The 23,934-nt window shown below is 30.9% G+C and overlaps 1 protein-coding gene across 13 annotated transcripts in view; it reads right to left on the bottom strand.

The window, feature by feature from the left end:
* The window catches only part of alpha-Man-IIa (alpha-mannosidase 2), a 57,178-nt gene that overhangs the window by 6,688 nt on the left and 26,556 nt on the right, over positions 1–23,934 (bottom strand). For all 13 annotated transcript variants that reach the window (XR_013012248.1, XR_013012246.1, XR_013012249.1 and 10 more), the window contains 9 exons: positions 22,494–22,656; positions 21,954–22,084; positions 17,318–17,414; positions 12,579–12,704; positions 11,990–12,101; positions 10,170–10,306; positions 9,822–9,963; positions 6,452–6,591; positions 2,766–3,092 (listed from right to left, as the gene is read on the bottom strand). Coding sequence is in view for 3 of the 13 variants with exons in the window: in XM_076449015.1 (XP_076305130.1) it covers positions 2,766–3,092; positions 6,452–6,591; positions 9,822–9,963; positions 10,170–10,306; positions 11,990–12,101; positions 12,579–12,704; positions 17,318–17,414; positions 21,954–22,084; positions 22,494–22,656 (1,375 nt within the window). In the remaining 10 variants the exon portion in view is untranslated. The remainder of the gene's footprint in view (positions 1–2,765; positions 3,093–6,451; positions 6,592–9,821; positions 9,964–10,169; positions 10,307–11,989; positions 12,102–12,578; positions 12,705–17,317; positions 17,415–21,953; positions 22,085–22,493; positions 22,657–23,934) is intronic.

Below are 23,934 nucleotides of genomic sequence, written 5' to 3'. Positions count from 1 at the left end.
ATTTTATGAAACAGTTACACGTCAAAAGATTATTAAGACATCAATGGTGTGGTTATAGCAATTGCATATTAAAATATTCTTATGGTTAGTAGCTTATATATTAATTGAACTTTAATTATTACTTTCTTTAATTGGATACTATTTAATAATTCTCTTCTGTATTTCAGATGATTATCTGCAAACTAACTAATACTGCAGTAATTTAGGTTTTATATCTAACAAGCCACCAAGGGAGCTTGAGAGATAATCACAAATATTCAGAAACTCGTGTTTTATGTTTATCTGCTGTCAAATGAGGAAATTTTATAAAGGAATATGGTGGGAGGGGCCAAGATTCAATCCTCTGTCTTCTTGTTAGAAAGGTTGGAGTGTTATCAATTTGTCTAGGTGATTGTTCCTTAATACTATTTAAATGGTTTTAGATGATATATCTAAGTTTTTATGACTTGTATGCTAGATTGACTGAATGTGTCATCAGTTAGAAGACTTATTTTTATTTTTTCTTGGGTGTGGTTTACATACCAATATTTTAATTGGCTACAGTATTTTTTTTTTTTTTTATTATTATACAACTTTTCTTCAAAATGATTGGCTGGTGCAGTTAAATCAGAATCACGAGCAGTGACCCATTAACCATTTGCAGTAGTTTCCATACTTCACTCTTGCATTTTCCTTATTTTATCATTTTCACATGGCATTCAAGCTACTGTTTCTTGCAGAAATTGTGTGTCAGATTGATAAATCCCTGTCTATCTGGAAAATTTATGTAATCAGATAAAGAAACATATGTAAATGTAAACAATAAAGTAACAATATTTATAACAGTGTACAGAGTATGAAACTGTTGTGAGTGTTCAGTATGCAACTTTATGAACTGAAACACATAAACCTGCAAGAAAACAACCTGTAGTAAATAAAAAAAGGTAGCTAAAAGATGTTTATAGCAGTCTATGAAATGAACCAAAGCTAAACTATTCAAGGTGAATAAAGTAGTAATGAAGGAAAACTTAGCTGAATATGCAGAAACATCTGAATGCTTGTTCACAGTGATAAGTACATTTTAGACCTAAATAAGTCGAGAAAGCTTAAAGCAACTGTTCTTAGTTTAATATATTTTATAAAACTACACATGGGTTAACTTTTGTTTATATGAAATATTATATTTTGCAAATAAATAAAACTGAAATCAAAGCTAGTCATCACATGATGATAAAGACACTGTGCTGCCACGCACCATACTCATTACATTAAAATGTTTAACTAAGCAAAAAACAAGTTGGGTAATTCTGAATGGAAAGGCCAATACGCAATCCAACCTCCCTAAACAAAGGTTTTTATAACAATGAGAACTGCACTGTTTGATTGAGAAATTTGTGAGAAAAGTTCTAGACAGAGAAACACAAGTATTATTTATATAGACAACATTTTGTGTGTATTAGTTTTGAATTACAACAACTGCTGATCTATTTGTGTGTGTGTGTGTGTGTGTGTGTGTGTGTGTGTGTGTGTGTGTGTATTAAAGTCCATATTCACAGGAAGTGTTCTGAATGGTGTTTTTGCTCTCCACTGTATAATTATATGGTTGTTTATTTTAACCCTGAAAGTACTGTCTTGTGGCTTATGAATACTGTTTTAACATTATGCTATGCTGTTCACATAATCTCTGTGTGTTTGCAACTTTTTTTCCAGTTATGTTTGGTGTTTATCCAAATTTATAAATTAGTGACCATATGAAATTAAACATACAAGATATTACTGTCATAGTCCATTAACTGGGATCAAGTAAGAAACAAGAATATCTGTGGCAAAAACAATTCAAATCAGTTTTTAAGTTTTCTTTATATGTAAAAGTACATAAACTTTGTTTATTTACAGACAGCTCCAGTTCTATCCTTCAACATATAAATTAGACAAAATAATTATCTTTATTCTAGTTATTCATGTTATTCAAAATATATAAAAAAAATGTATTTACAATGACTTTAGAACTAGAGAAAATATGATGTAAAAACACAGTTAAAAGCAGTGGTTATCATTTAATAAATGATCAATTCTGGAACAAATGTAAAAAAGTAAGTTTCAAACTTTAGATAAATTTTCATGACATTTTATGAGATTGCTTTAAATGATACGTTATATGCAATATTCACTAAAGTTAAAATAAAGGTTTTAATTTACCTTTAATAAAAATAAACTTTAAAATACAGTGAAATGTGCTGGAAGCTCATTGGTGTAAGACAAATGTAAGTAGATAAAACAAAGGACCTCCAGATTTGTTTCATCAGTTCTTTAATATTGTAAAATCATAAAGAGTTAAAGTACACAACTTTCCTTAATTATTTTCAATAATGTATGCAGTTTTATTGCATACAACTTATCATACTGTGATAAAAAAATCACAACTCTTTAAAATTAATTTGTTTGATTTTTACATAATCCAATTTTCAAACATTTACACACACTACATTTTAGTTACTAACTTTCATTCAGGCTCAATTGTTAAACTTTTACTATAACCTTCTATATAAAAACCCATATTTGCAGTTTGTAGACTGTACTTTTGAACTAAAATAAAAGATATAATTATAAAATATTAGGAAATAAAAAACACATATACTTATGTTAAAATAAACCCCAGTTAACTTATATGCCTAATACACCAAAACTTTAATGTACTTGAACAGATTATTACTATCACTCTCTGTCAGAATATTACTGATTTCATTGTTCTGATACAATTTTCCAAAAGATAAGAAAAACAATACCTTTCCTTTGTTTGTACTACAGTTCAGACCTACAGCCTTGAAATGACAGTCAAAACCAAACCGATGCAAGAAGAGAGCAGTACTGTTGGATGGTAAGAAGGAAGAAGAGCCACCTGGTGGAGCTTGTAGTGTTCTAAGGTTAACTAAGTGAATATCACAGGGTAAAGGTTGCCCCATCAAGGTCAAGACAGAATGGAGGTTCATGTCATACCCAGTAATAACATTTTTGGATTCAAGACCCTTTTCCAACTGAATCATGTTAAACATAGGGTGAAGAAGAGACAGTGAAGCATGATGGGATACCAGAGATGGGTAACTTGATATGCTCTGGAAGATTTAAGAAACTTGTGAAAAAACAGTAAACAGTTCTCACAATAGTTAAAAATAAAAAAATGTATTTCAACATGAAGATAATTTTTTCTAATAAACAAAATCTCTTTTTGATAAAATGGTAAAAAACAAGTATTCATTGATAAACAGTGCTGGTTTGGGATAGTGACGTACACTGTTCATTTATTAATTAAATAACCTTACAAAAAATTTTTCATATCTTTTATGTGACAGACACTGGCTAGCAAATTAATTAAATGCAATGTAGTAACTATAAATGCTACAATAAATAAAAAGGAAAAGCTTACAAAGTACTTTTCATTATGTCTGTTTCATTAATAAACTTGAACTGGTATACAACCAATATCTTAATCTTTTTATCTGAGGATGTAAAGATTTTCTGGGACTCCCTACTGCAGTTCTAAACAGGATAATCCTGGAGATAAATTGTAAAGTTTTATCAGTTTCCAACTGTCAAGTTTGACTGGGGAAAAAAAAAGATTGTAAAAAAACTTGAAACTGAAAATGAGTATATCTTAAAACTGTCAAAGTAAGAAAACACAATTTCACTAGAAGTGCACTGAGAAATGTGGGTTTTATTTAGAAAAACGTGGATGTAGTGAAAAGTATTTGAAAATCTGTTGCAGAGGGGATTTATTACACTTTCCTTAGCATAACAATCCTATCACTAAATCAAGCTAATGAAAGAAGCTTCTGCATTGGGCAATGTTCATTGCTCAAAATACCATATACACTGATATACATTTTATTTAAATAAACAACCTTATCTTGCTAAGAGAAAGAGTGAAGATAAAAAAAACCCAAAAAACAATGATAGTTTGGAATGTAAACAATTTAGGAAGTACTAACATGGTTTCAAAAAACCTGTTGTACTATGCCTAAACTTTCCTTAATCAAACTTATGATTCTTACCATTCTCACATTGAAATTTTGTTCCCCGCTAACAAGAACGTTTTTAAAAGTTAATATATTTGACTTAAGCTTACGTTATTTCTTTATTCTAAAAGTGCTTCTTCAAAATTCAGCGTATAATTCATTCGGTATAATTCCTCATATTTCTCCAGCAGCACTTAGTAGGTAGTAGGATAAACAAATGGTCAAAAACAATGCATGTTATTATAGTGCCTTCCAATAAAAAGGTGAGCCACAAAAGTACAAGAATTAAGCATTAAAAAAATCCTGTGAAGTCAAACTTTCAATGATGAATTCTTTAAACAGAGCTTGGGGTCTTGGAATATTTTAATGATATATAATAAAAATAAAAACACAAACTTTACTGACATAAATAGAAAACTGATGGTTTATGTTAGTATACTATTAATCTTCTTTGCTTTCTGGTAGTTTCACTCACTATACACAGAACTCACTAAGTCATGCTTTAACAGAGGCAAAAGGTCTGCTTGAAGTTTAGCACAAGGCTACATACACAATGAGCTTACCTGTGCTCTGCCCACCACGAGTATTAAAATGGAGGTGGGCAAAGCAAAAGGATTAATTGAAAATTGCATATTAACACTAAAAAAAAAAACATCTATGCATGGCCTGCTTTTAAAACTTTGATAGGTTCTGAGAGAAACCTAACTGAATACTAATGTTCATTTGCAATTATTTTTTAGTTTAAGGAATTTATTAATACAAATACAGATCATCACACAAATTATTTCTCATATGTTTAAAATGTATAAATTCCAAGGAAGGTGGTATTTTGGATAAATCTGCAGTAACCAATAGATATTAATACAACATATTTGCATAACATCTATTTTACTATATGTAAATACAAAAATATGCATCTTGGCCTGCATATCAAGTGCTGTTATCAGCAGAAAAAATGTTGGAATTAGGACAATATCTCTCATGATGTGCACATTTCACATTCAAGGGACTGGCTTCTTTCCAGTTGTTAATAGGTCACAAGTTTCCACAGGGCTCCATAAATGTCAAATGTGATCAAATTATACCAACTGTGTTCAATATATGTATAAGGATCTCAAAATCTACATCATTAAAGAAGTTGTGGAAACTTGCAATAAACACTAAACAGTCTTTCATTTTAGTTTATTATTTGGTACCTCTAATCTCAATATACAGTAGAGCGCCATTAAGCCGCAGACCAATTAACCGCAAAATTGCTTAAGCCACTGTAGCAAGTCTTGTCCCAAAATTTTTTATGTATTAAATCTACTACCTGGCTTTTTAAAGTTTCTTACACTCTCATAACTCAACATGAAACTAACTTTTTTGTTTATATTTGTTATGTTTTTAAAAATGTGAAATAAAATGGTTTGAAATGTAGTTTATTTGTTTTTTCTTATTGTTGAACTGCCAGTTAATAAATTTGGTATTAAAAATTTAATAATTTATGCAACTGCACAATATCGCTACCACGAGATTTAAAACGGCGGCCCGCATGTAACACGGGAAGACGAAATTTTACAATAAAAAGTTTATTTTTATTGTAATCTTTATATTATTAATAAATCTTAATCAAAATTGTGTTTTATGTTTTATTTATTAAAAAGGGGAAAAGCGAACCATTGCAATGCATTGGTCGTTTGTTAACAATTTGCTGTTTGTTAAAACAGCACTTGTCAATTGTATCTGAATAGTCTATACATTAATATTATAATGATCATGCAATGGCCCGGATGAGGCTCCTCGGCGGAGCTGTTGGCGACTTTGGCTTTTCAGTCACAAAGGTTTAAGCCACGGTTAAGCAGGTTGACCCCCCCCCCAAATACTGCGGCTTAAAAACCACTGTAGTTTGGTTTTTCAAAGTGCATTCTTAAAAATTCAGCATAGCTTTCATGAATATTTATATGTTTACATATATTCTTTTGCCACGTTTACTTGCCTGCCATAGGACATGCAATGATAACCAAGTGGCAAATAAACGAGTCTCAAAAGTAAAGGAAACAAAATAATTTGCCCTGAACTGAGTAAATTAACAAGCATTCATGCACAGTAGAAGAGGAAGGTATACCTATTAATTTTTCTAGCTACTTTGTTTTGTACTACATATTGCAATAACTAATTGCATCAATCAAACCACATTTGTTTTACCTGATGCTCAGTCTTTTCCTGGAAGACGGGGAGGTAATATTATATTTTCTTATGCATCTGTCAAGAAATTATTATCTCTTTGGTATCTGGCATAACATTTACCAATGTAACTCTGGTAAAAAGTACTAATTGTACTGTAGCCTCAAAACTAACAAACTAAAACAACAACAGTTTTACTCCTGCACTAAAATTAACATTAAATACTAAGCTAACAATCATAAACTATAAAGCTGCTAAACTCATAAAACACATTACATAACATAATTCAATACCTCAGAAGAAGACCTATATAGCCGTCTTTCCAGTAATAATCTGAAGATGCTTGGTGTTCGCTTATTGTCTAGCACACCTTGCAAAAGTCCTCTGTTGTCATCCTGATTTAACCTTCGGTCAAGAAAAACGTCCAACCAACCTAAATTGGATGTTGAATTATGTAACTTAGCCATCATCATGAGAGTTTTCAGAGTATACAATCTATGACTGGTGATAACAAGAAACACTTGAAGTAAAAATGTATTCTCAAGACAGCTGGTGTAGGTATTAGAACTTTAATTAAAATTAAGTTCTAATACCCATATCAGCCATCTTGAGAATGCAAATAGAGCTGACACATTCTTTAATTTCACTCTAAGGTTCTTATTAATAATACACAATATTCAAAATGAAGACTAATTAGTCATCTGAATAAACAGACAATAAACAATTATCTATTTGATAAAGATAATGACATTTGTAAGGTTTGTATACAAAAACAAAGTAAATTTAGAATACTTTAAATACTATGAATGACTACAATGATTTTTTTTACAAAGTTATGAAAGTATATTTTACCAACAATGATTTCTCCAATCCTGTAAACAGTGCTGACCTCTCATATGAAATTAGTTTAAATCTTTGTATAGATCTTATGGGAAGTTATTTCATCCATAAAATAACCAGTTTTCATGGTTATCATACAATAAAAGCTGTCAAGAATGCACACTTTGTGCTTTGCAGGTTTCTGTCTTTTACAATTAGCTGCACAAGTTAATCTTAGTTCAAAGGCTATTTGCTTATCTACATATATGTTACTATAGATAATTTACTGATTTAATAATTTCTAAAGAGTTCAGCTATCACGAGTCTTGGATAAAGTTAAAGAAAAAAAAAAGAACCATAAAATTATGTATGCAAATGACTGCCACAGTTTTCTTGAAAAATTTATAAATAATAATAAAGTATAAACAGCTTGGACCTTATTTAAGTTCTGGTTTACAACATGCTTAAAATACTTTATATTTTATTTGTAATTCACATTATATTTGCATATTCTGACAATTCTAGAGTTGTCCAGAATGTTCTAAATAATTCTAGAAGGTTCTAGCATATTATTATAGAATATTCTAATACATTTAGGTATAGTCCACAGTACTGCACATTATTTAAAATGTTCAAGAAGATTCCATAAATAAATAATCCAAGGTGTCGTTCTTTACTTCTCTATGACATGTTAATAATTTCTAGAATTTCGAAAAGGGCATATAAGCACTTGAGTGGATTCTTCTGCATCATTTCAGCAAATACTGTATCAGTGTATAATTACAAGTGACTACTACAACAAAAGATATTACACTTTTGGTGCTAAGTACAGACAAAACTGAACTAACAGGAAGCAAATTACCTTCAAACAGGCAAGTATACTGTGTATTTTATACCATTACAGAACATTAAAGAAAGTCGTTCCTGACAACTTAAAGGTTGTGATAAAGGAGGTTGCAGCTCTTGGGAAAAAGGCTCAAATTCCAATTAGTCTAGAACAATGCACCATTATTAAAATGAAGAAATTCTTTTAAAAAGTAGGTAATACTGAACTAAAATTAATAAAAATATAATAAAACGTTTATCCACATTACTGATAAACTCTGCTTCATTAATCACCGTGTCTGAGTTTTTTCTACTGTTTCTGTTCTGAACACAGTTATCTGTTATAGTTACACTTCCCTCAATTTTTTTATTTGTAAGCCCTGGCCCACGCACTCAACATCTTCCCTATGAATAAAACTGTTGGTCATTTGGAAGTATCCACAACAGAGATTATCAAGTTGGTGAATACAGAATAAGTAACAGTGATGAGGATAGAGAAATAACTGAAGAATCATCATCTTTTAAACCTAAAATGAGGGCAAGAGAAAATATTATACCAAATTTAACATTAGCTAAGGACAGAACCTAGTTGAGTGACAGAAAGGCAACACTTGTTCTTGGTGCCACAGCTCACAGTTTTGTTCATGATGTACAAGAACTAACCATCTACCATTATTTGATCTGAAGACCTTGATATTGCTTCAATGATGAATTTAATAAAAAATTTACAGTTGTAGACAACAGTCTCGCATGTAGTTCACTGGGACAGCAAGTTCTTTACCACTATTACAGAGAAAAAGCAAGGTGATCATTTGCAAATTAACCTGTCTTGAGCAGGAGTAAACCAACTTCTAGATGTTCAAAATATGTTTCTAACACAAGATAAACTCAGGCTTCTAAAGTGGCACATTAGCTGGAAGAGTGAGGAGTCACTGATCATGTAATGGTTTCAACACAACATCATGCAATACTCGTCACATAAATGGAGCACATGCATTGTTATAACAAAGATTAAACAAGTATCTCCTATATTTGTCATGCCAGCATCATATCTAGTATGTCTTCAAAGACTGTATGGAGCTTTCCTCTGGTCCAGGTATCTGAATTTTCTATAGATTTCAGTAACCTTGAGAATATGTGGACCAGTCCAGTTAAGAAACCACAGCTGACCATAATGAAGTGCCAAAAGCCATAGAGGAAGTTAAGTTTGCTATAAGACAACCTCAAGTCAGTCAACCTAGAGACAACTTTTATGGGAGAGTTTAATTCATTAACCATGAAGAAAGAAGAGTCACTTGGTTGACATTCTTCTGTATCAGCAATGGTAAAGGTATTAAATGAAAAGAAAGACATGACTGAATCTCCTAAGTTCATCCAGCTGAATCTCAGGAAGTCTGAGTACATGTCAATTAAATATTTCATCACAAAGAACACAGACTTCTTTGGGTACCTTGAAACTCCATCTGGACTTCTGGATTATGACCATAAGTTGTGGGGACTCAAAGAAGACTACAGGGGATGCAACAGACAGTTAAACACTTAGATGTGGTAAATGGCAATGTTGAAAGAGGTGTGGTGAATATTGAGCAATATAATGCCATAATAACGATGAAAGAACATAAGTTCCACCTTTTAAGTTGTGCAGCATTATAGAAAATATTTTGCTTACAGCAATAATGCTAAAGTGACTAACCAAAGCAAAATTATATTGCAGATGCAATAAAATAATAACATACATTAAATAAGTCACTTATAATACACAACAAATGCTCTTATACCACACAGTACATACAGCCTAGGATTTCAACCTCACTGAGAAACCTCTAAACATGGTCCAAAATGGATGTAGTTTGACTTTTTTTTTGTAAATTAGAACAAAATTAAGTAGTGAAAGTATAATTTTTTTGACAAAGGAAGCTAAGACTAAATTGTAAAAGTTTTTAGCTTAAAGTATATGCTAATCTAGTTTTTATAAATCATAAAACCTGACATGCAACTCTAGACAAACCTTTGTTTTACCTGGTTTTAGACTGGTTACCCCCAGTGGCTGCCCCGTCACTAAAGTCATTCGTGTGCGATTGTCTTGTAAATAAACCATAGTTGCCATTGGATAAACATTTCCTTGAAGAGGAATTTTGTCATAGATTTTTCTTTTTATTATCTGAAAATTAAGATAAGTTTGTTAGAACATGATAAAATTTGTGCTAAAGTATAAACATGTACATATTATAATGACTTATGGTAGTTGATAATTCATTCTCAGCACAAAATTAACTTAGTAATTATCATGACAACTATAACAGAATAAAATCCATTACTTTAAAAATTCAGTTCAAACTAAAAAAAATAAAACCAAAAAATGATTACCTGAAAACCATTGAGGTCAGTAAAAAATTCTTGGTCCTGATTAGAGATATTGGTGTAAAATCTCATTATCAGCTCTTTGTTAACTTCTCGGGCAACATCTACAATGTTAAAAATTTCAATTCCACTTCCATCAATTCCTGTGGATATGAAAAAAATGTTGGACAAGATGCTTATAGTACACATTATAAGTATTTAAATACCCTATTCTGTACATAGTTTAACTTCAGCCTCAATTACAGATAGTTAAATTACTTTGTGAAGTGTTTTTTTTTTTTACAAAGAAAACAGCAAATATAATTAATAGACTAACAAAGAACCAAAACTAATATTTGTAGTTTTTGTAAGCCTAAAAATTGATTGCTTTACTAATGAAAAATCCTTGTGTTAGATAATACCTAAGACAATATTCAAAACAGTGAATGTTCATTTTATAGTGATTTAATACTGCTGTTTTAATAAATTTCTCTAAAAGAACCAAATACTTTGTGAAGTAATGGCATTAAGAGCAAAATTGATAAAACTAATTACTTGTAGAATTATTTCAGCACTAACATTTGTTCAACATAAAATTAATTTTGAAATTATGTGTAAGACTTGAGTTTTTTCCCACATGGTCAGTTAGTAAGAATCACTGTTTATCACAAAGTTGTCAGGCATGCATCAAGTTACACAGTTGAATACCATAATATTCAATATGAATTATGAAGAATGCAAAAAAAATAAAAATAAATCAAAATCAAATAAAAAATCAGCATTTTATGTAATCACTCTTTCCATACTTCAGAGAATTTGAGTAAATCATACTTTAATAATACAATGTTTTAACAAACATTGATTGCTAAACGCTTTTTATTAGCAAACAATTATATCTGAATTTGCCAACAACGTTGAAATTCCAATTAATTGCACTTCTATTTAACGCGATCTTTTAATCATAATTAGTGTTACAAAGCTGTATGTTCAAAACACAGGTGGGGTTTGGATAAATAACAAACCAAGTCACAGTCATAGAAATACAGAACAATTCTGCAGCAGATGCAGGATTTGGGCCAAAGAGAGCTCAACACTTTTTGTAAGGTTTAAAGTGAAGGATGAAATGTACAAACAAATATCTGACCTGACCTGGATTTACATATAAACACCTGGCCTGTACATTTCATTTAAACCAGTTTATCTCATAATAGATGGTATGGGTATTAACACTTTTACTAATAAAGCAGAGAACAATGTTTCGACCTTCCTAGGTCACCTTCAGTTTAACAATTTTGTTAACTTGAAGATAACCTAGAAATATGTACAATTATTAAACCAGTTTGGTTTTGGATTGCAAAAGTTATTTCTTATGACAACCAAGCCTCATTTAAATCACTTAATCAAGAACAGACCAAGAAATTTCTACACTAAAAAAAAACTCAGTTATTCTTTTCATTACTTGCTCATGCATGACTATTTTTAAAATGGCTTAACTTACTCACAAGTGTAAATCACAAACTTTTGATGAATAGTTTTGGACAGTTTAATCAATCTGAAACTACTGTAGCAAACCTTATTTTACAAACAGTGCCATAACAATTTCAGTGTCCAAATACTTGTGCAAGAAAACTTTTTCACAGATTCTTAGTAATTAAAAATTTCTGCAATACTTTGTTGAACTTGATTATTTCTTACAACTGTTGATATTTCAATTTCTGAGAGTGCTTCATGAAATACTTTGAATCTTACTCTGTGTATGCACAGACAGAATATAATACTCAAGTTATTAATGGCTAAATCTCTCATTCCTAAACAATTTTAGTTTCTAAAGCACTAATCTTACTCACCTGGTGAATTTCTTAATCTTATATGATGTTCAACATCAGGAAGAAATACAACAACTTCTGAAAATAATGGACCCTGAATAACACGTATATGTGGCCGACTGTACTTGATGTCCTATAAAGAAAAACATTATTCATTTTAACAAAAAATATACTTCTTTAAATAAACTTCTGAAACAGGCAACAAGATAGAAGAGTAGAAAAACAAACAGGAAAGTTTTCATATTAGATCGATATTTTTCACAAATAATTATAAATAAACTTCAGTGAATAGGTACAATAAAGTAGCATAATAAAAGCAAGTTATTGCTAATTCCAAAAATAATTTAACAAACTTTTCAAACACCTATACATTTATGCTTGTATATACATTACACAGAAATATAACAAAAAAGACATGCATTAATAAGCTATTACTCTTTTATATGGGAATATTTAAATTTTTTTAAATCAGTACATTTCCTTACAAAATACAAATAGTCACAAACTGTGCAGTATCGATAAAAGAAAGGTATTATTAATATCTTTTAAATAAATGAAATAGTGTAAGTAGAATACAAGAGGAATATTATTTTATTAGAATAGTAAGTACCTGAGCAGCTGTATCTGGTAAAAATAGATAGGCTCCACTACGGTCTCGTCCTTTGGGCCTCGTACCATACATTAAAAATTGAATTCTTCCTTCAGTCACCGAGTAATCATCTCTGTTAATAATACGCTGCATAAAACAAAAATCTTTTACTAAAACAGATTTTAAACTTTACATAAATTCTGATAATTTCAACACCTAGAGGATGTATGTCTAACTTATAACAAAAAGTTTCAAGTTGCATGTAAAAAACTAGCCTTTTGTGTATTAACTAAAATAATAAAAAAAATGGGAACCAACCACGTTATTTAACACTCCTACGAAAAAAATATTTACATTCACTAAAGTGATTTTGGGGCCTATCAGGCCCCATATATTTTTCCAATAGAAACACAGTGATTTAGCAACATTCATTACAAACAACTTTAGAATGGCTCTGACAAACATTTTTTTTACAATTTGAGCAAACAATTTTCGACTGTATCTTTTGATCTGCTGCACAAATGGCATCGTCCTCGTTTTGCCCTCTTTGCAGGTGGTTCACATGAGGTTGTTTTGTCATTATCTTTGCAGTAAATTTCTTTGATTTCAAGCACCAATTGCCGTATAAATTATCTTCTGGCTCTTGATTTATGTTGACGAAGAAATTCTGGATGTTTTGTCGAGTATAGAACGAAAGCATTGTACGCAGCAAGATCTAGAATGTTATAAAATATGCAGACTGACCAGCGCTTTGATCGCCTCTTTGTTGTATAATATCTCACCAGTTGATCGAGAGGGTCGACACCTGCCTTCGTTGCATTGTAAAGATTGACGATTTCGGGCTTTCCATTCTCTTCTACTTCACCAGACTGATGCTGAGAACTCAGTAGTAGCACATATTTTCCTGGTTTGTCTGAGTGCCTGAGAAGAGTGATGTTGTCATGGTAGAAAAACTTTGGTGATAACTCTCTAGATTTTGCATTTATTTCAGGAGGCAGGAAGGTTCTTGATTTCCGTATGGTTCCAACAAGTCCTGTTCTTTTTGTTCGTAGGTACTTGGCAAGTGTCATTGTTGTGATGAAATTATCTGTCGTTATTGTCCTTCCTTTTGCAAGAAATGGCTGACTCAGTTCTCTGACTATTCTTTCTCCTTGATTTGTTTCTGTCGTATTTCCAACCTTTCCAGTATAAATTTAAGCGTTGAGGAGGTAACTTGTCTTTGCATCTGTTAGGCACCAAATCTTTATTCCAGATTTGCCTGGCTTTGTCGGAATGTATGTTCTGAAGCCAACTCTTCCTTTGAAGTTACATAGTTGTTCATCCACTGTCAGGTATTCGCTTGGGTTGTAACTGTTTTTGCAATTGTCAATGAAAAAATCCCAGACTCCAGAGATGGCGGCATCTTTGATTTCTCTATTTCTTTGAGAGTGGATGTCAAATCTGATTTTGAGCACATTATTTTGAATTTGTCTTGTATAACCAGTTTTCGCCAAAAATGGCAAACCGAATTCGGTTGAAAACATTTCGTCTATCGATGCATTTTTGGATTTGCTTATTCCAAGGAAAAGATTAGCTGCATCCATTTCCAGAGGTCTTCTTCAAAATTGGTTCTTTCCTGACGGTGTTTGTTGAGTGAATGATCTGTTCCATCATATTATCAGAAATGAAAATTTTGAATGTTTCGAATGGTGTAGAGACTCTTGGAGCAGCTTGCCTTGTGATGCTTGGGTTCCCATTGAATATATTGAGAGCTGCGGTTCTCCTGTTGATCCTTGAAGGTGTTGTTGAATAACTAAAATTCTTATCTTTGGACAAAAGTTCGTTCACTGGCATCGTAGTAAGATCTTGATTACTTTCTTCACTTTCAGAAGGGTACGGCGCGATTTGTTCATCATTTTCGGCTTCAGAAGAATCATCATCACAACTTTCAGAGTAGTCTTCGACATTATCATGTTCACTTTCATCGTCGGATGGTTTTGTCAGTAAATGTACAGCTTCACAAAAAGATATCATTTTTGACACGATTTGAAGATTTCAGCTCCTATATATATATATATATATAGGATTTGTGGATTCTTCTAGAATATTCTAGAAGCTTCAAGAATATTCTAGATTATTCTAAATACTTTTGTAAAGTTTCTAGAATGTTCTAGAACAGGCGTGGGCAAAATAGGCAATAATCAGGACCGTCTAAAATTATTGTTGGAGTAGAGTTATTATCCTAAATATCAATCTTTTGAAAAGAAGTTGTAAAATTAAGATATTTTTACTATAATTTGATTTTTTCGGTTGCCCAGGCCTGTTCTAGAATTATTCAGGATATATAAATAAAGTCATTTTTATGCTTTTTGATCTGGGGCCTAATAGACCCCAAAATACCCTTAGTGGATGTTTTAAAAAAAAATTTTAAATATTATTTCGCAAATGTCTGAAAAGTCAAAATATTATTGCTCCTTAAAATATAAAGGAATAGGGTCAGTTAATGGCAATTTCATTTAAATACAAAATTATTAGCCTAATATTAATAACCTTTCAAGTTGCTCTGGGGCGTATTAGGCCCCAATTTTCGTAGGAGTGTTAAATAGATTAAAACCTTAACCTGACAGATTATATTTTAATGTGTGTAGAAGAAAGGATGAGACACTGAACAGTAACTTTTTAAACAAAAAATTTTAAAAAATCGTTTACAAACTTGGACACTTTGGCTTTCAATTACATTTGTGAGAAAGGAAAACATGAGTTTAACATTGCATACAAACACTGACACTCCAGATTTTAGTTACATATATACAAACAGTATGAAAAAAGATAGTTGATAGTGTTGTTTAATAAAATTTTAAAATAGCATATAGTCACTGATGCAGTTTTAACTAAGAGTTAAAAAGAGGGACAATGGATGATTTTACTTAGTAGAAATTTCAAAACTGCATACAGATCCTGATACTGTGATTAAATCACAGGTGTAAAAACAAAAGAAACAGACAATTAACATTTCAAACGTTTAGTACAAAGTTTTAAAATTGCGTAAAAAATTGAAAATTTGGCTTCCGACAAGTGCAAATAAGGAAAGAACAAATACTAACTTTTAATAGAAAACTTTCAAACTGTGTACAAACAGAGTTTAATCACATGTGAAAAATAAGGGAAACAGTTTTACTTTTAGTAAAAAGAAATCCAGATTGCATGAAAACACAGATACTTTGGGTTTCAACTGTGTGTGTGTGAAAAAGGAAGTGAAACATTTTGAATTCTGATTCAGTTAAAACGAAAAATCAAAACTATATAAAAACAAAAATTTTGGGTTTTAACTGCAAGTAAAACGTAGATAAAAATAGTAATCCTTTTTTTAGTTGAAAATAAAGGCAACACAAACACCAACACTTGAGGTTTTACTTGTGTAACACACACACACACACACAAAGTGCCACTAAGTAATTTATTATCAATGAACTGAGTGAAAGTAAAGACTATGTTACAATATATTAACCATATTACACCTGTTATGTACAGTGCCAATGAGGCCTTTGCAGATTCGACCTTCCATGTAAGAAAACAAACTTAACCTAAAGATGACTTAGGAATGTCAAAAAGTTGTTCTTTCATTATCAACGAAAGTGTTTATACCCATTGAAGTCGTTCTGAGATACAAACTGTACATTTGTTTCAATTTCTGAATGTACATTGTGAGTAAATATTTACATATATTTATATAGTTGAGGTTGTACAACTTTTAATTGCTTTCTTTTACCATGAATTTCTGAACGTTATAAATAAATTTAAGTTGTAAAGTTTCTAATGTTGCATCATTTGCTTTTACTTTGCCTCAATTCAGACAGTTAGAAAAACACTAGCTCAACAGGCTTAACTATATAACCCTACAAAGTGCAAATTTAACTGTAATACCAATATTACACTAATAATTTGGCCACCATAAATTATATATGTATCTATATATTTACTCATAAATGTTTAAATTTTAGTTACATAAATATCGAATAATAAATGAAAATTATTTCGAAAACAATGATTTCTAGTATGTGAAGTTAATGTCAGAGGAATATATTTTGCCATCTTGTGCCTCTATTGCTAAGCCTCATTATTTTTGAGTAAAGGGTGAAGAAATAATTTTTTGTAGGCTTTAAATATACATTTTAGAAGAATAAATACATAATAAAATACTTTACTAGTACACTCAAAACACCTGTAACTTGCTTTTTTTTTTTTTTTTAAACATGTACACATTTTATTTATGTCCATTTGGAGCAGCAACTTTGCCATCACTATTCAACAGTTTTACCAAAAGTTTTTTATTCCAAGCTCTCAACAAACAACTGTCAGAATCATCATAAGTACACATAACCTTTCTATTGGTTATAAAAATACTCTTAGAAAAACAGAGGAGAAGGCATTTTTCGAGATGGTTTTTTTAGATACTTTGATTTCTCAGGAAAAGGGCAAGAGGTTCTAATTTTATATTCTAGCTTGCCAGTATCTAAAATATGTTTCCAATCTGTTAATCAACTGTAGGTGTAAAAAATAAAAATAAACATAGCAATAAAACATGAGGTGTTACGTGACACACAAGTTAATGTTTAGTGTTTATACATTTCCTTTTATATTACGATATTAAAAACATACCTAATATTAACATCTCAAATATAAATTACAGTTTGATGCCAACTTTACTGTTATACAGTAATATTCATTTAGGTGAAACTTTCTTGAGTTAGCATTTAACATTTAAGAACAAATATACATACCCTCAACATTCCATCTGCTCCAGAAAAAATTGCAGTGAAATAATTTGAACTAATGGAGAACTCTGGAGGAGTGTCTACAACTCTTAAAGGAAAGTCCCTGCAGAAGGTAAAAAAACTTCTTTGGTATGACATTGTATTTGTATCCATCCATACACGTGTACATACGTGCATAGAGGTTGATTACATCAAATTAAAACAACTTTGAATTCTTATGTCATTAACAGTCCTTGTTGGCATGTCCACTTATATTTTAGCTAACAATTATACATCATAACAATAGCCTTAAGAGGTGGTTTCTAATTCAAACTGTTCAAAGGTTAGAATGCTTGGTAGTTTCCTTCAGCTAATTTGAACAGTCCAATTACACAAAAATTCATAAATGCTGTATCAAGCACTTTGAATAATTTATCTTTATATGCAACAGTTCAACAGAAGAAATGACTTAGTTAATCTCTGCCCAACTTGTGTTGTTTTCAAGTAGAAATTCTGGTTGATCAGGTTGTCTACTTTTGCCACGAGCACGTGGATGACCTTGTCACTAACCTTTGTGTTAGTGGGCTCTCAACTGTTATGAGACACTATACTTTGTTTACTATGGCTGGTATACAACTTAAGTCTCTTTTGGGGAGGTACTGTAGTTCCTATATCATGATATTACTTTGTTTTTCAATGTCATTAAGTACAATATATATCAATATTTTGAAAATTCTAAACCCCTGATCTTAGGCCACCTATTTGATAAGAGCATGGTTACCTTGACTAGAAAAGCACTGTTATATATGCTTACAAAAAACAGCAATCTTTCTGGTGGTATCACACTGCTACAAACAATGTTACACTGTAGTTCTGATAAACACCACTCCACTATGGTTTTATATCTATAGTACTGTCAAGACATGCCATCTTGTATTGTCAAAATCATTTTAACATTACATTCTCAACCCTCTGCATCTATAAACATACACTCACATACATGACTTGGAAGTTAAATTTTAACTTCAATTGATATGTATGAAAAACAAATATTTTCACTGAGTTTACTTCTAATTAGAATATTAAAGTACGTTAATAAACCTTTATACCAAACAATTACTTCCACGTTATCAATCTTTCTACAGACATAACAGACAAAATTAAGTTTAAAACGGATTTTTAACCATTTGGTTTCAATAAAATTTTAAAAGGTTATTAATGTTATTTACCTTGAAGTTTTAGACTGGCCTTATATAATTAATTTTACATAAGTAAGAAATTTGTCAATTCACCAGTGTATGCAACCAGTAAGAAAGTGTATGCTGTTCAAAGCAGAGCAAATTATAACTTATCATGATGAATTGTAACTGGTAAAATTTACATTTATGATCTGACTATACATTTAAGTTTATAGTTAAAAGTGTATGTTACATTGAAAAAAAAATACATTATTGATTGTTTATTAATTTTAATCGAAAATTACATATTGAACTAACTGTACTATTCTAGTTTTTAAGTCTCCAAGTTAACTGCTAAACCACCAGGGGGGTGTATTTCATAAAATATTGTACAAATTTCCTGTAGCTGTAATAATGCAATGAAAAATACCACACACACACTTCAAATGAATACAGTACAACTTGTTATAAAATCAGCTATTCTTTTAACAACATTATAAGCTTTTTACAACAAATTAAGGTAAAATGAGTACAAATTACTTTGTATGTAGCATGACACTCATGGAGTCTTGGAGGACTGAACAAACAAATTAGCAAATGGAAAAGAATGTTCTGAAAGGTTTTAGTATTCCTTTGTCAGATGAGCTTGCAATGGTTTTTCATGGGTTTATGCACTATTTAAAAGATTTGTTTGTTTGTTTTTGAATTTTGCACAAAGCTACTCGAGGGCTATCTGTGCTATCCGTCCCTAATTTAGCAGTGCAAGACTAGAGGGAAGGCAGCTAGTCATCACCACCCATCGCCAACTCTTGGGCTACTCTTTTTACCAACGAATAGTGGGATTGACCATCACATTATAATGCCCCCACGGCTGAAAGAGCGAGCATGTTTGGCACGACTGGGATGCGAACCCATGACCCTCAGATTACGAGTCACTATTTAGGAAGACTGAGGTGGATGAAATTGGTGGAGTATCATTGGTTCAACTAATGATAGCCACAAACTGCCATTTTGATAAAATTAGTGATTATTTCAAACATTGTTTTATGGTAACAGACCATTATGAATGATAAGACTTAAAACATGTATGCCTCCAAAGATTTCCTATTTCTTTGGTATATTTTATTACAGCTTTTCAAATATAATTATTATTAGTATAATATTTTTTTCAGATTTCTAGATTAGCTTTCTGTAGCAACTATATAAATCATTAACATGGTTAATAGCAGCCTATACTATTACTTACATCTAATTATTTACTGGATACAATTCTTTTTTATTTATTAACTATTAATTAATAACTAGTTTGTTTGTTTTTTACAGTTTTTTTTTACACTAACCTACTGTTGTTTTTAGGAAAATCTTACGAGCTTTTTCCACCATGGTAACAACTAAGAATTGAACCCAGATTCTCTTGGTAGAGACTGGTGTGTTACCCACTCATCTGAGCTCTCCTCTGTTAGGGCTTTCATCAGCTAACTTATTTAATTATTTCAGAACTGGTATCCAGGATTTTACCGACTTCTATGCAAGGTTGTATGAAACCATTCTGACTTAAGTGAATGATGAAGGCTGCTTTTATTTTTATTTACATGTGGTTTATAGTCTGTTCATTTGGTATTATTACAATTTATTGTATGTTCTGCGTCGTATAATAAGCTATTAAATTGTGCATCATTTATGTTCTTAAATTATAATTTTTGTTAGCCTTTTTGTTTCTCTAAATTATTACAGTAAATATTCACATGGGATGTGGCAAATGGTACACTAACTTCAATCACATTACTTAAACTTCAGAGCAGAAACCATTTCTGATAAGACATTCAATAAAAGAGAATGCCAGAAGATCACAGAGTGATTTAAACAGAATTATTAAAGCTCTTCCTTCATCAAAATCTTCCTGAAGAAGACTACAACAAACAAAAAAGATACACTAGCACTACTACCCTTACCTGCAAACTTTCAGAAAAAAACTCAAATACCTAGCAAGACATTAAGATACATTAAACCAAAAACTAACAGATACATATTAATGAAAAATATAAATATGTCATTTATGAAATTTGTGGTTCTTGAAATGAAACACAGATTGGAAAATGGGAAACAGACCCATAACGAGAATAAAAGAACATAAAAAGGGTACAAGAGTCATGAAAACACAAAATTCAGTCATTACAGAACACACTATGTTAGCTGGACACATAATAAACTTGGAAAAAGAACTAAAGAATAATTTTGAATTGATTCAATAAAACATTCACTAAACAGAGATTCTGGATTAGAGATGAGTAATCTGTTGCTACAGTTGGTTGAATTGAAAGGAAGTCTTTCCATCAATTAGAAAGAGGGATACACCAACTAATGATAACACACCCTTCACAATCCACTATAAAGACCAACTACACTATATACAATCTGACCTGACAACAAAAGATGGAAGACTTTTGAAATGTCATCCTCTACACTTGTGTTTCTACAACAGACAGTTACAGTTCATTCAACTAATTTTCATCATGAACAACCTATCAAAGAATGGAATATTTACCACACAAGAGAAAATAAAAGGTTTTACATTTCTTTAACACTTAGCCAATTTAACAAACAATTCAGCAAAACCTGGATATCTTTTCTAAAGCCACTACAATAGTTGATTTAAGGACTCCCTAAACAGTGGATAGCACATCAGTTTCTATTCAAAAGATTTAGGTTCAAATCCTTGTCACTACGAGCACAGAAAGAATATATCTGAAGTCTTCCATGAAGATGGCAGTGGATTAGTATGGGAAGATTGTTTTTTGAATTTCATGCAAAGCTACACAAGGGCTATCTGTGCTAGCCATCCCAAATTTTGCAGTGTAAGAGTAGAGGAAAGGCAGTTAGTAATCACCACCCACCACCAAATTTTGGACTATTCTTTTACCAACGAATAGTGGGATTGATCATAACATTATAATATCCCCATGGCTAAAAGGGTGAGCATGTTTGGTGTGACAGGGATTTAAACCCGTGACCCTTGGATTATGAGTTGAGTGCCTTAACCATCTGGTCATGCTGGGCCTTAGTATAGGAAACATAGGACAAAAACTAATCAGTAAATCATAAGCCCAAAAAATAATAAATAAATCTGCAATCAATTAATAATTACTTTGGTGACCATACAGGCTACTGACCTTGAAAATTGCAAGTTTAAGTTTCAAGTACAGATGTACAAGCTACACAGGTTCAATAAACATTGATGAGAAATATTATTCCACAATAGTGACGTATTATTACAGCATTAGATAATAAATTAACAAAATAATTAAGAATAACACTTGGTATCTACCACCAATAATTTGACATGTCACTTTCTAATATTGGAAACTCTGTTTATGTGTATTTTTGCCGTCACAAGAAAAGGACAAATTTACCCACAGAATGCTTGCTATTTAACATAAGGTAATGAATGACCTTATATACAAAAAAGTTATGAATACTTCACAAACTTTGATTCAGGTAGTGATTCTACGTTGTACAAAGTCACAGTTGCTCTAGTAACACCACTGCTTATGCCTCCAGATGATTCTATGCTGTATGATGTAAGGCTTAGAGGTTGTACTTCTACCAGGAATAAAGCCTAAAATATCAATGCAAAGTTACTATATACTAGGTACTATAGAAAAATTATAAAGACAACGTAAGCCAATTTAATTTTATTTGCTTCAGAGCAAGACATGAGAAATTAAATTAGATTCTAAACAAAATAACTGTATAGTCAGTTTTGACCCATCCTGTATAACACGTTGACTTGTTGCTTGTCCTAATAACATTAACCTATAATCAAACGGTCATTTAAAAAATCAGGTAAAGTCCGCTTTAAAACATACTAACTTGTAATTCAAGTGTATTATTTCTAATTGAACATTATCAGATTTTATTACAGAAATATTTTTAACAAATGGCACAAAAATTCATGAAGAGGCTCCTAAAAGTACAAAACCTTTTCCACTGGTAGAAAAAAAACAACAAACATTTACAAAACAAACCTCAAACTGGCCCTCCAATATACGGGAACCTTCCCAAACAGGGCTAATTTGAACAGGAAGTATTCGACCACTGCTGTTTCGAATCTCTATATTTGGTGTGGAAACATGAAGACGTAGAAATTCCCTCCGATAATAACTCAGGGAATTATACACGTATATTTTCCTAAAAGGCACAAATAATTGCTCTTTATATCAATAATACATTAAAACATGCATATGAATTTAGTTAAATAAAAAATATTAACCAAAATTTCACTGAACAAGATCAACCATGATACAGTAAGAAAACTAAATATTACAATTTATAAAATGTTAATATATAAAACAAGATTAATAAGTCACAATTACTTTCTAGCCCCACACAGGGTTTCAGTATGTTGTATGGTACTATAGATAACACCTTCCATTCCTTATTAAAGTTCACCAAACTAAATGGAATACAAAATGCAGTCTTTATTATTAATCTTTAAATGACGGTCTTCATCAACTGATGCTGCTACCTACAACATTCCTACAACTGTTTAAGGGTTAAAATACTGTTTACATTATTTTGTTCTGAAAAAAATACTGTAAGGATCTTTTTTATTTAAAAATGAACAAAAGAATGAATTATTTTAAACATCTTAATACTTTATTAGGACACTTTATCCTGTTTCAGATAATATCATTTGTTAGGTCAAAATCAGATAAAATACAAACTTTTGAAATGTTTGTCAAAACGAAAAATTAATGGAAAAAGGTAAGTTTATTTCTTACTTTACTCAACATATCTGTTGCATAGTTCACTTTATTGCAGTGCAAAAAAGGATTACTGGATGGATTTTATTTTTTTTAATTTCAGGAGAACTTTGTATAGATTATATATATTTTGCTTCTGCAAATAAAGTATTTTTATATGATATATTTGGGTGAACTCACAGCTTTGAATAGACTTCACTGTGATATGTTTTTTTTAGGAAACAATTGAAAATGTTTGCCTTTGTTATGCATTTTAATTATTAAATTATTAATTTTAGTATTTTCCCACTTTCTACAAAGTTTTTTATGTTATAAAATAGTAATTTTTTCCATTTTGAATAAAAAAAATACACAGTTTTACTGTGGTTATGAAAAATATCAAACAATAAAAATAACTAATTTTAATGTGGTAAAAGTTTTTGTTTTATGTTATTAATCAAAAGGTTTAAAACCATTTTATATTACTTTATATCTTTTATTGTATATATTTGCAATTATTTTCTTTATCAATTCAAACAGCTATTTAGATAAATAAAATACAACTCATAGGCCTTGCTGATGAAAAGCAACTTGACACATGCTTAGTTCAGTCATCTGTCACTAGATTAACTCATCTTGTTCCATATAAATAACTTTTTTCTATCATAATACAACATTGTATTTCAAAATGCAGCATATAAACAATAAAGAAAACTCAAAAATA

The sequence above is a fragment of the Tachypleus tridentatus genome, chromosome 8, assembly GCF_004210375.1.
Source record: "Tachypleus tridentatus isolate NWPU-2018 chromosome 8, ASM421037v1, whole genome shotgun sequence".
Taxonomy (NCBI): domain Eukaryota; kingdom Metazoa; phylum Arthropoda; class Merostomata; order Xiphosura; family Limulidae; genus Tachypleus; species Tachypleus tridentatus.
The sequence above is the reverse complement of the archived record's forward strand: the minus strand, read 5'-3'. Positions and strand labels throughout refer to the sequence as shown.